Genomic DNA, 14,053 nt, shown 5'->3' on the forward strand with positions numbered 1-14,053 from the left:
CCATATCCGTGTAGCGTGGGGATGGAAAAGGACCGGAAACAACACACTGCTTCCCAGATTCCAGCAGCGTATTTATCAATGTTTTAAAATCGTCTCTCAATTTATCTGGCTGCTGGAGTTTAATGTAATTTGACCCAACGACAGTTGAAGCGGCGGAGTGCTTGCTAATAAGTAGCGGTAGCATGGAATTTAGGTCAGGGATCCTAGCGCCAGGGTAGCAGAAACATTTCGGACCATGGATGAACCCACCACAAGAACGGAAGGACTACAGATGGGTTTATTGGGTAAATGACGGGGCCTCTCTCGGGTGATCTGCCTCCTAGCAGGTTGAGGGGGGCTAGCAGCTGAGACTGACGACCTAGCGGTAGGCAAGGAGCGCAGATGAGTGTGCTTGGGCACTTCCACCTGAGAGTGAGACGGCAGCAGTAGAGATGTAGCGGAGGGTCCCAGTACAGTATGATTGGAATGCACTTCCAGGTCTTCCAGGACCTTGAATCTCCTCCCCAATTGTAGCACTTCCGAAACATTTGATGGATTCTGTTTCCTGGAGTGCTTTACTCCCCGGACAGCAATCGAGGCATCCTGAGGCGAAGCAGAAGGGGTGGAACAGACCGGTTTAGCTCCTAGCCTGGGCCATGGCTCATTTAAGGGAACCGAATGGAGTTTCTCCGTTACAGGCTCCCCAGAAGTGGAGGTGCCGAGCCAGGGGCAGGTGACGTCGTCGATTTTGGAGGTGGTTTGTGCAACCATGGACCCAGGAGTTCCTCGTCCTCCTTGATCTGGCGCAAGACAGATACTCTCCCCTCCAGCTCAGCGACTCTCTGGCTCAGGTACTGGCAGGTGGTACATCCAGGGGTGAGCGAAGCCATGAATGACATCCAACTTTCAGCTTGCTCCTCTCTGTAGGTCGTCTCGTCGTTGTTGGTAACCAGGAATCTGGGACACAAACTTGCGGTCCCAGCCGTAAAGGCTGACTGCGTCGCGGAATCAGTAGCAATGCAAACTTTAGCTATGATTTTAAAAAACGATTTCATAAAAACAACAAACGGAGTGTAGGCAGTACACGGTTCTGTTGCGCGCTCTGATGACGTCTGTTGCGCTGCCACATTCAGGATGCCAGGTACGTGCGCTGCGCGTAGAGATGCTAGATGTCCCTGAGCCCAGAGAAGGAGCTCCCGTGCCATAAGATGGAGACGGTGGGACCTCAGTCCACCCTGATGGTTGATGTAAGCCACCACTGTGGTGTTGTCCATTCTCACCAGGACATGTCTTCCCTTCAGATGTGGAAGGAAAGACCGCAGGGCCAGCAGGACAGCTCGGAGCTCTAGTGTATTGATGTGCCTGCTACCCCAGCCAACAGCCGCTGGCCGACCTGCCCTTGGTCACATCCCCCCAGCCGATCTGGGAAGAGTCTGTGCTGACCAGCTCCCGGCAGCACATCCTCAGCATCTCCACCCCACCTGAGAGAAAGGAGTGACAGCGCCACCTCAACAATGCCCTGAGGCACTGTGCGGTCACCCGCAGCTGGCAGTGACGGTGGCGCTTCGGGTGCAGCCGGTGGGAGTTGAACCACCCTTGAAGAGGCCGGAGATGGAGCAGGCCCAGGGGAATCAGCAACGAGGCCGCCGTCAGCAAGCTCAACAGGCATTGGCAGGTCAGGGCGGATACCACCCGCCCCTGCCGAAAGTGGTCGAGGCAAGATAATATCGCCTGAACCCTTCTGGTGGGCAGGCGTGCTCTCATGAGGACTGAGTCCAGTTCCATGCCAATGAAGGCCACCCTCTGGGTGGGCGTCATACAACTCTTCTTGTTGTTTACAGTAATGCCCAGCCCGCCAATGTGGGTCTGGAGCATGTCTCTGTCTGATAGGACCTGGATCCTGGTCGGGGCACAAATCAGCAAATCGTCCAGGTAATTGAGGATCAACAATCCTCGGGACGTGAGAGGGGCTAGGACAGCGTCCATGCACTTCGTGAATGTGCGGGGTGCCAAGGAGAGGCCGAAGGGAAGAATCATGAATTCGTAAGCCGTCCCTTCGAAAGCAAATTGGAGGTACTGCCAATGAGCTGGGTGGACAGGAACATGGAAGGACGCATCCCTCAGGTCCAGCGTCACAAACCACTGGTCCCTGGACACGGCCTGCAACATGCGGGCTGGGGACAGCATGTGGAACCTCAGTACCTTCAAGTACCCGTCGAGGTTGCAGAGGTCCAGAATCGGTCGAAACCCTCCATCTCTTTTTGGGACCACAAAATAAGTGGAGTAGAACCCACCTAGCTGTTCTGATGTCTCGATCCTGCAGATGGCACCCTTGTCCAGCAGTGAGGAGTTTTCTTCTTTAGGGGTCAGCCACCGTGGTGACACGAAGGCCCCTGAAGGACAACACCCAGGGGGACTCCACACCCTCCTCCCATTTTGCCGTTAGAGACAGGGAGAAGCGGCCGAGGCCGGGGAAGGGTGTGCATGAACCGTCTCAGGGTCTCCCGGTCCCTACGAACCTTATCAGTCAGCTCCAGAATGAGAGTGGCAAATGTGCTCTGGAGAGCAGCTGGCAGACGGGATTGGGCCAGCCAGAGATGGCGCCGGGAGGTCACCGTTGGTGCGGGCCACATCCCTCTGGAGCAGGGAAAGCAGGTGAGACACCTCCATCGCTTCCCGGAGGAGCTCCTCTGTGCCCTAATGCAGCCGGGGCAACAGAGTCTGCAGGTAGGCCTACAGCAGCATGGCCGCGTTGGTAAGGCGGCCAAGAGAGCAGAGAAACCCATATGTGGCTTTCAAGTCCACATCAAAGACTCTGGGGGGTCCCTGCTTCAGTCGCGGGTTCCGCCCTATAATCTTCCGGTCCGGAAGGACCATGGCAGCTATCATGGTGTACATGGTCGGATACTCCTGGAGGCCGAGTGACTCCGCGCCCGTAACATAACTTCATGGTCCAGTCTCTGCTGTGAGTCGGAAGCGCCCCCTGGCAGAGACCCAACTCTCCTGCAAGGCCTCGTGGAATTCAGCATTGATGGGGACAGATGGAGTGAGTAGGCTCCTCATAGCCTCTCGAACCGCTGAACTGATGAAGCCCCACTACCCGGCTTCTGATGGCCTGTCAGCCTGGTAGTCCCGCTCACGGTGGTGAACAATGCCAGCATCATCCCCCAGGAACAGCCTATCACTGGCCAACAGGGAACAGCTGTAGTCGCCACCGAAGCTATCAACCTCCTGACACAGGGCATGCGCCCTCCGTTCAAGGTGGTCCCAGCGGGAGCAGCATGTTAAAGCAATTCACAACACACACATAGAACAAGCCAGTCAGCAAGTTGTGTAAGGTAAATTACAGTTTGTGCAGCAAGAGCCACCATACTAATGGATGCACACGGAGTCGTAGTGTAACGCTAACGAAACACAAGTACGACAAACCAAGGGCGGAAGATACAGATCAACCGCACGCAGCGAGTGGAGCACTCAAGAGGAGGGGCTGGCCATGTGGCCAGCTTCTCCAGGCTGCAAACAGCCAGTGAGTATACTTCCACACAAGATATTACACTTAACAGTGATTTACCAAGCGAACTTCAGAAAGTTTGTACCTCAAATCATACGGACGTCCGCCGAGAAAATGAAAAAAGAATGTGTGTCGCGGCCATGGGGTCTATATATAGGGGCGGAACCCAGCCGTGACACAGGTGTACACGGGAGTAAATCAGTAAATCCTCACCTCGGATGTATCCCTCCGCCGCGGAGTGATACCAATATATTGGAGTGATCCAATATAGTGAAACATAACAAGATTTAACTCTTTGGCCTGAATGCCAAGCGTCACGTCTGGAGGAAACCTGGCACCATCCCTACGGTGAAGCATGGTGGTGGCAGCATCATGGTGTGGGGATGTTTTTCAGCAGCAGGGACTGGGAGACTAGTCAGGATCGAGGGAACGGAGCAAAGTACAGAGATCTTGTTTTGTTGCGTATTATATTAAACTGAAACATGTTCTTGTATTTGTTTGTAAGTATCTATTTTTAATAAACCCTGTTTGATTTATCTGTATCAAGTCTGGTAAGGCTTTGCCATTCTATTGCTTATAAGCTTTGTTATTATTTTATTGTCACAATTTATTAAACTTCTATAATCAGTAAGAGACTCTCCAGATTTGCTGGGTTGATTACAACATTTCCATTGATTGGAAACAAAAGTTCTATATTAATTTCTGTTTTATTTACCTGTAAGAAAGCCTGTCCCTTTAAGAGTGACTGATGACGTCACAGCTAGCAGCACGAGCTCGCACTGTTAATTAGCCTAACTCCCAAGTTCAGCTCGCCACCTGTGGCTGTGAAGAGAATCTCTGGTTTTCTAACATTATTATTCTGTTTTATCCTTCATTGTGCTTGAATGAAAGAACTGTGAAAACTGCTAGCTAAGAAACTACATTTTGCCTGTCAGCTGACTAGCTGCAGTGGGGAGAACAAGTATTTGATACACTGCCGATTTTGCAGGTTTTCCTACTTACAAAGCATGTAGAGGTCTGTAAATTTTATCATAGCCCATCCCAGCCTTGTGCATTGATTGGAAACTGTGAGAGAAGGAATCTAAAACAAAAATCCAGAAAATTAAATTGTATGATTTTTAAGTAATTAATTTGCATTTTATTGCATGACATAAGTATTTGATCACCTACCAACCAGTAAGAATTCCGGCTCTCACAAACCTGTTAGTTTTTCTTTAAGAAGCCCTCCTGTTCTCCACTCATTACCTGTATTAACTGCACCTGTTTGAACTCGTTACCTGTATAAAATACACCTGTCCACACACTCAATCAAACAGACTCCAACCTCTCCACAATGGCCAAGACCAGAGAGCTGTGTAAGGACATCAGGGATAAAATTGTAGACCTGCACAAGGCTGGGATGGGCTACAGGACAATAGGCAAACAGCTTGGTGAGAAGGCAACAACTGTTGGCGCAATTATTAGAAAATGGAAGAAGTTCAAGATGACGGTCAATCACCCTCGGTCTGGGGCTCCATGCAAGATCTCACCTCGTGGGGCATCAATGATCATGAGGAAGGTGAGGGATCAGCCCAGAACTACACGGCAGGACCTGGTCAATGACCTGAAGAGAGCTGGGACCACAGTCTCAAAGAAAACCATTAGTAACACACTACGCAGTCATGGATTAAAATCCTGCAGCGCACGCAAGGTCCCCCTGCTCAAGCCAGTGCATGTCCAGGCCCGTCTGAAGTTTGCCAATGACCATCTGGATGATCCAGAGGAGGAATGGGAGAAGGTCATGTGGTCTGATTAGACAAAAATATAGCTTTTTGGTCTAAACTCCACTCGCCGTGTTTGGAGGAAGAAGAAGGATGAGTACAACCCCAAGAACACCATCCCAACCGTGAAGCATGGAGGTGGAAACATCATTCTTTGGGGATGCTTTTCTGCAAAGGGGACAGGATGACTGCACCATATTGAAGGGAGGATGAATGGGGCCATGTATCGCAAGATCTTGGCCAACAACCTCCTTCCCTCAGTAAGAGCATTGAAGATGGGTCGTGGCTGGGTCTTCCAGCATGACAACGACCCAAAACACACAGCCAGGGCAACTAAGGAGTGGCTCCGTAAGAAGCATCTCAAGGTCCTGGAGTGGCCTAGCCAGTCTCCAGACCTGAACCCAATAGAAAATCTTTGGAGGGAGCTGAAAGTCCGTATTGCCCAGTGACAGCCCTGAAACCTGAAGGATCTGGAGAAGGTCTGTATGGAGGAGTGGGCCAAAATCCCTGCTGCAGTGTGCAAACCTGGTCAAGACCTAAAGGAAACATATGATCTCTATAATTGCAAACAAAGGTTTCTGTACCAAATATTAAGTTATGCTTTTCTGATGTATCAAATACTTATGTCATGCAATAAAATGCAAATTATTTACTTAAAAATCATACAATGTGATTTTCTGGATTTTTGTTTTAGATTCCGTCTCTCACAGTTGAAGTGTACCTATGATAGAAATACAGACCTCTACATGCTTTGTAAGTAGGAAAACCTGCAAAATCGACAGTGTATCAAATACTTGTTCTCCCCACTGTACCTGGCTAGCTAAATTTTAGCCGTGTGTATCGTTTTTGAGTCACTGTATTGTTATAGCAGATTATAATTTTTTTTTCTTGTTTGTTATTGTTAAATATATGTGCCTTATTATAGGCAAGTCAACCCCGTTTTCATGATTTCTGGTAGATCCCTAGAAGAAAAATACTATTTGATTTTCGAACCAGACCTATTTGGCTGCTATGAGATTCTATCCTATAGGAGTTTATTTTATAGGATCCTATAGGATTCCAATACAAGAATCCAATAGAAAAGTCCTATCAGATTTTGGAACCAGTCCTAATGGACTCCTATAGGATTCTATAGGTCCCAAAATCTGATTGAATTTTCTATTGGAATCCTATATAATTTCAGAAATAGTTTTTTCTTCTTTAGCTTGTAAAGGTTTTATTTTTCTTTAATTTTAATTTCTAAATTAGATGTAGCTTTTGCAGAGTATGAGATTATCAATCCCTTAATGTACACGTTAAAGGCATCCCAGATTATATCAGGGGTCAGCTTTTCTCTAGCATCAAATGTTATTTGTCACATGCGCCGAATACAACAGGTGTAGAGTTTACAGTGAAATGCTTACTTACAAGCCCTTAACCAACAATGCAGTTTTAAGAAAAATAAGTGTTAAGTAAAAAATAGATAAGTGAAAAAAATGTAATAATAATAATTAAAGAGCAGCAGTAAAATAACAGTAGCGAGGCTATATAAAGTGTGTAAGGGTACAGAGTCAATGTGCGGGGGCACAGGTTAGTCGAGATAATTGAGGTAATATGTATATGTAGGTAGAGTTAAAGTGACTATGCATAGATAATAAACAGAGAGTAGCAGCAGCTTAAAAGACAATGCAAATAGTCTGGGAAGCCATTTGATGAGCTGTTCAGGAGTCTTATGGCTTTGGGGTAGAAGCTGTTAAGAACCCTTTTGGACCTAGACTTGGTGCTCCGGTACCGCTTGCCGTGCGGTAGCAGAGAGAACAGTCAATGACTAGGGTGGCTGGAGTCTTTGACAATTTTTAGGGCCTTCCTCTGACACCGCCTGGTATAGAGGTCCAGTGGGTGGGCTTATGCCCTCCCAGGCCCACCCATGGCTGCGCCCCTGCCCAGTCCTGTGAAATCCATAAATTAGGGCCTAATGAATTTATTTCAATTGACTGATTTCCTTATATGAACTGTAACTCAGTAAAATCATTGAAATGGTTGCATGTTGTGTATATATTTTTGTTCAGTATATTTAATAAATGTCGGTGATGAAAGGGTTTCTGAAGGAGTCTGTTTGCTTCCCAAATTGCACCCTATTGCTATAGTTCTATTTTGGATGCAAACAACATAGGCTGAGATGCTGGTTCTGGTAGGGAGTGAAATCTCCACTAACCATACACGCCCTCCTTCATGGCACTGTCCTTATCTTGCCACAGACTGTCTCACCACACCCAAACTGTCAATCTTCACCATTCGCACTTTCTCACGCACGCACGCGCTCGCTCAAACACTACAAACCTCTTTCTTCCTCCTAATCTAACAGCAACAGGAAAAGGAACGTGAAGGCGAGGGCGATAATGGTGGAAATAAAAACAGTGCCTCAATGAATAAGATGATGTTAATGGAGGTCAGCAGAGGCTAAAGCTCTGTTGGCTGGTCTGGGCCTCAGTCGGAACAACACTGACTGTGTGACTCAAACAGCCTCAAAATACATAATAAATCAATTAATGAAGTGTCATATCTGGATCCTCAGGGATCGCTGCACAGCCTGAACAGTCTGCTGTCCATTCAGCACTGCTGTCAAGGGAGCATGTGAGGACAATGGGGGGAAATATGTTTGTAGCGACCTCTGCTGGTGAAGATAGGAAACCGCAGTTTACTGCATCACGGAAGTAATGGGAAATGGAACAATAGTGCCCCCTGTTGTCTCATACATACCAGTACAGGGATGGAATAATGCATGGTGCAGTGACAATAATCCCATTATCCATTGTCTCAAAGCCTTCCTCACTGACACTGTGGTTGTGTCCACAACACAACTGTAATGTAGTCAACCTGAAACGTGCCCAGTATCTTTCTGGCCAATCAAACATCAGGGAAAACACCTGGACTGTCCAGCACTCTGACATCACAAACATCTGGAGGAGGAGCCAGCCAATCAAAGACATCTGCACAGCAGCCAGAAAGCAGCCAAGAAAACAAACTGCATCATGCAGGAACTCATATTCACAGTTCCCAGTTCCCCACAAACACACGCACGTATGCACGAGTGCATACACACACATGCACACTCACAAATTGTACTTTAAAACATGGAAACATTTTGTTGGAGACTTTCTTCTTGTTCAAATTGAGAGCATATTGGCTTGGGTTAGATCTCTGTTGATGAACGCAGGCTAGGATAGTGTAGTCACAGGAAGATGCTGTCTAGTTGTAGTTACAACACACCGGCAACAACAATGTCGGTAAAAGTATAGAAGTGCCACCCTACAGTGGCATATACACAGACACGTACGTGCATACACAAGCGTGTACACACACACACACACACACACACACACACACACACTGTTACTTAAACTTGAATGTGTAATTACACAATACTATCCCTCTCTACTGTTGCATAGAATTACTTCACTTCGAGTGCACTGGTGGTAAAATATATAGAGACCTGTGATTGGCTTACCATGGTCATATGACTGCAGACGCTTGACCTAGTAGTTGAGCTTTCCATATGGAAGGGGTGCTCAGTTACATTCGGCCGTGGGCCTATTTTTCTTGAGCGGATGGTCGGTGGGCCGGAACAGAGTTATAAATAATTTGTACACTGCACATTTACCGCAAGAATCCCAAACAGATATAGTATTTTAGAAAAAGATAATCATTTCAAACCTTGATTACATTGGGATACGATCACATATGCCTCTCTTCTTATGTGTGGGGATACTTGGGAACAGATTTCCTAAATTAAAATCACTTTGAGCTCATGTTTTTTTTCTTCTCAGATAACTTTGGGGGCCAAATAAAATCACACACGGGCCGAATTTGGCCTGCAAGCCGCCTATTTGGGAACCCTGCCATTTGGCATAGATCAGATGTACACCACAGGAATTCCTCCATGCCTACATTTACATTGAAAACCACCTCATCAAACACAGTAGAGATGTAGTACACCATCAGAGGAAGCCCCGTCTTCCTGGAATAGACTCTCTGCTCTGTAAAAATGGTTTTATCTCAGTCTCCCCCCTCTCTATTTCTCCTCTCCCTGAGTCTCTCTCTCCCAGTCTTTCTCTGTTCTCTCTCTCTCCTTCTCTCTCTGTGTCACTGTCTGTATGTATGTATGTCTGTCTGTCTGTCTCTCTTTCTCTCTCTCTAAGGAGACCTCTTAGGGTCATGTTTTCACAGCAAGCTACATCTCCTTGGACTCAGACATAGGCTATAACACACACCATAGCTCTTTAAGGCATGAAGCTGTCCAAACCAGAAAGACTACTGTGTGGATAGTGGATACCTAAGGCCGCTATCAAACTGTTCTAAACAGCATGTCCCCTAATGACGTTTTACCCAATTTAGTTCAGAATTAGCTGTTGTGTGACGTCAGTGTTGGCCTACCAGTCCAGGACATGTGTTGCCTAATCATGGTTTTCTATTCTACTCTGTTTTGCTCTTATCCTTTACAAAATAAAGGAGTGATCATAAAAGAATGAAACTATACTTTGTCTGATGATAATTGAAAACACATGGCCTACAATATAGCCTAGTTAAAGACTACAACATCCATCTTCTCTCCCCTTTGAAGATGATGGGACAATGAACAGGCTAGACCAGGTGTATTCAACTCTGACCCTATGAGATCCGGAGCCTGCTTTTCTCTTCTACCTGATAATTAATTGCAAATACCTGGTGTCCCAGGTCTAAATAAGTCACTGACTAGAGGGGAACAATGAAAAAAAGCAGTGGAACTGGCTTCAGTGAGTTTGAGGGGGCTAGATAGAGGGAGATATGAACAGACATTTTTAAAGGAACTGAACACAATCAAATGTGATTTTTTTTTTGTAGGCTACTCAAACAGCAACAGTTTAATACTTTATTAATTTTCCCTTTAGTTTTGAATCAACACAGCATTGTTGTGTTGCATGCAGGAAGGGAGGCGTGGTAGTGAAAGGGCAATGATGCCTAATAGTGCCCCCCTCCCCCTCGCCCTTCCACTGCCTGCAGCAGCCCACTCCTCGCTCGTGCACCGACTTCAAGGGGAAACCGCTTTGTTACGAACTGTGTCCACATTTTGCGCGGGTTACTCAAGTCCCCCTCAATTAAAATACAGCAGGCCTACCCAGAGAAGTAGGTTTTGGAGAAATAACGCGTACTGTCTCTTTAAGATCCCTTGGCCAGTCTGCTTCGTATTGATCAATCCACCATTTTCCAACACACAGCGGCGGCAGTGGTAACAGCGACGGGTACCGCGATAGATAGCCCTACCTGGAGACGCCAGGACCCGGGGCAGTCATGGCAGCGAACATGTACCGGGTTGGAGGTAAGGAGGAACACAGTTTTGGACAATTTTGTATCCTTTATGTCGCGTTCGCCCTGGTTCGTCGCGGGTTTTGCAGCATGGTTTTGTCCTTTTTTTATTTCCTAAAGCTAAAGTGCCTTGTGCTTCAGTCAGTGATGAAGATGATGGTGACTGTGAGGAGGAGGAGGATGGTGATGAAGAGGAGTCTCGTAGGGACCCCGGGTTTTTCTCGTTGTTTCTAAACGTATCACTATTGTTGTTACAAACCCATATGGTCGTCTTTAGAGTTAACATTTGTTTTTATTAAAATAGTTAATCCACGATTCGCTTTTAAAAGTAAAGTTTGGTTTGCCAGTCGGCTAGCTAACGTTAGTTGGCTAACAGGCTATTTGGCTCTGTTGAGAGTGTGAGTATTTTGAGGCAGAGCAGGATAACGTTAACTGCTGCTGGTCTCTGAAGTTAGTTTAGCTACTGTACCATACTTTCAGAATTATAATAAATTACAATAGCTGTCTATTGTCTAATCCAAGTAGTTTTATTATATTAGACTGAACTTTGAGTTTGTATCAAATTTATCAGCATTTGCATTTAATAATATATTAAACTTTACAATAACGTTAGCTACCTAGCAAGATTAGTCTACTCCGGTTCAAGTTGAGTTAACTTAGTTTCCAACTCACCTGGATCATTCAGTGCATGGGAATAGTTTGTATACTGAGGTCAGGTGTCCCACTCCCCTGCAACATATTAAAGTAGTTTGTCAACAAATGTGTAACTGTATCCAGCAGTAGGCTAGTCAAGCCACATGTTTTAAACCAAGCTTCATTCATTGTTAGCTGGTATGAAAATGTTTCCGTTTGACCACAACAGTGAGTGTCAGAAGCACCAGTTGTGGATTGTGATGGATGGGGTCAATGGGACCAGTCATAGAGGAAACAATACTATATAACAACAATAACATAGCTTAGCCTATCCTCTTACTATTCATACATGTCAATTGGCTTTCAGCTGTTTATGAATAATTTGTTTGTCAGAGAAGTGAGACAACTCACTGTCAAGCTAGTGTTCATAAAATATATGGTTTAGTTGGCACTGTACAGAAATGGTAACAATTGGGTCTGTGTGTGTTATTCTGTATGTCTGCATGCGATCATGCCCATTCTGCTGGATAGTGGACCAATTAATTGTTTTGGAAAGTGGTGAATTCAAGCCACTCTTATTTGCTATGCACACTGTCAGTGCACACAGAGAGCGCTACACCCCCCCCCCCCCCCCCCCCCCCCCCCCCCCCTGTTTACAGCAGATCATTTTAATTGATAGCTGGGAAATGCAACTTTTTGACGGCAGCACACTTATTTTAGAAATGATGGACCATTGTTGGAACTGTTTGACAGTTTCTCAAGAACCTCTGAATAGCCAATCAATCAGTGCCAAGATAGTAAAGGTAGGCCTACATTTTAGAGGGAGAAATTATTTTGAATTGCCATGCCAATCAATCAATCAAATGTATGTTATAAAGCCCTTTTTACATCAGTAGTTGTCACAAAGTGCTATACAGATACCCAGCCTAAAACCCCAAAAAGCAAGCAATGCAGATGTAGAAGCACAGTGCTAGGAAAAACTCCCTAGAAGGCAGGAACCTAGGAAAAAACCTAGAGAGGAACCAGGCTTCAAGGGGTGGCCAGTCCTCTTCTGACCTGCTACATTCCCTGTAGGTCCCCTGTTTGGCCCTACAACGCCCCAGTTGTTGCCTCAGCGCTTTGGTTCAACGTCGGACCGCTCATGGTAGTACACTGATATCTAATAAGAGTCACATGTCAGTGAACCACTGTCAGCAGAAGAATCACCCATAGCACACTTTGAAGCTCTGTGAAAAGATCCACGATCAAATGGATGCCTCTCTGGGTAGGTGCCTTGTCACCTTCTCCAGTTTAAGACATTGCCTGGCATCAAAACAAAGCCTGGTTCCTCTCAAAGATAGCTGACACTTAAAAATATGATACTGGAGACAATGCTGGATCGTAACAAAGGCAATGAGGAGGACTTCAGTTGTGGCTGAAGCATGGACAAAGCCTGTCACACATACACAGTATGCTAGCTAGGCCCTAATGGCTTTGTTTCCCACAGTAGATCACTCTTCTGGAGAGAGAGACACCTTTCTGGCATTTTTGGGCACTCATTCTACACCCTTACTCCTTCCGATAGATCACTTATTTATCTTTGTTTCCTGTAGATCACTCTTCTGGAGAGAGAGCCTCCTCTGGCATTTAGGGTCCCCGACCATTTTATCCTCCAAACCCCAAGGAAAATGATAAAAACATGGGTCTGTATGGTTGTTGGTGGTTTTTCATTTAGGAGTCACACAACATTATTGTGAACTACCATCATAATATCCTAAACATATGTGTTGTCTCTGGCATAAGAGGAAAGTTGCTTGATCAGCAGCATCAATCTGGCATGTTCAGCGTATTGTCTTGGCTAACGCACTCTGAATGAGCACCAAATTGTCATCATGGCCACTTTCCCTGTAGGTGTGTAGTCTCAGGCCCCTTGGGGTCAAAGTTCAGGAGAGGATCCAGTTAGTTGCTTGGACAAGCTTTACTAAGTATTCAGTTGGATTGGCTCCTTTGGAAAAAGCCCCCCTTGGCACTGTCACATGGCATCTTCATTACAAATGTGATTGGCTCGTCAGAATAGGCTACATGTCATGCAGAGAGTGCATGATGGGATCGATGTTTCGGTAAAGGAAGACCGTAAGGACAAAGAGCAGCGTTATCTTCAGCAAGTGACATTTCTACTGATGGCCAATCACTGACACCTTGAGTGTGATTGTGATGTACATCTGCATTGCTTGCTCTCTGGGTATCTGTATAAGCACTTTCTGACGACTGCTGACGTAAAAAGGGCTTTATTAAATACATTTGATTGATCTGATTCTAACCGCAGTGAAAACTGAAACAGTCTCCTTGGAGCCGAACTGTGGTAAACAGCATAGATACACAGCATTTCCTTGGCAGCAGAATTGATACAGGCTCTCTGACAGAGAAAGACCACGCTCGGATAGAAGGCATAGCCTAACAGTCACAGACAGTACGGATGATTGTACAAAGTTTGGCTAGTGTTAGAACAGGCCCTGCATTTCCTCTTCCTATATGATGTGAGATAGATGGACAGATCGTCTATGAAAGTTGGAGAGTGGGTGATTGAAAGTGAAAGTTGGAAAAGAAGAGTGATGGTTCAGTGGGGGATTGAATTACCCAACTGCCGTTGCCATGGTAACCCCAATCCCATATCCCCGCAGACTGAGACTGACCCTGATCTGGCCTGTGGTGTCCACCAGAAACGTGTGTGTGTGTGTGTGTGTGTGTGAATGTGTAGTAAGTGTGTAATTGCGTAGGATGTTCTCTACCTCTCGTTTCTCCCCACAGTCCCTATGCCCATCTCTCTCTTTCTGTCCATATCTATTGAAACGCATCACTCTTTTCTTTC

At 46.0% G+C, this 14,053-nt stretch overlaps 1 protein-coding gene across 1 annotated transcript in view; it reads left to right on the forward strand.

Moving 5' to 3' along the window:
* The first annotated feature begins 10,475 nt into the window (after positions 1 to 10,475).
* mta1 (metastasis associated 1) overlaps positions 10,476 to 14,053 on the forward strand; it is a 30,673-nt gene continuing 27,095 nt past the window's right edge. Inside the window, exon 1 of the mRNA XM_084182244.1 lies at positions 10,476 to 10,585. Coding sequence (XP_084038370.1) covers positions 10,558 to 10,585 — 28 coding nt within the window. The 5' untranslated portion in view covers positions 10,476 to 10,557. The remainder of the gene's footprint in view (positions 10,586 to 14,053) is intronic.

This window comes from Coregonus lavaretus (assembly GCF_964263955.1).
Source record: "Coregonus lavaretus genome assembly, chromosome: 18".
NCBI lineage: Eukaryota > Metazoa > Chordata > Actinopteri > Salmoniformes > Salmonidae > Coregonus > Coregonus lavaretus.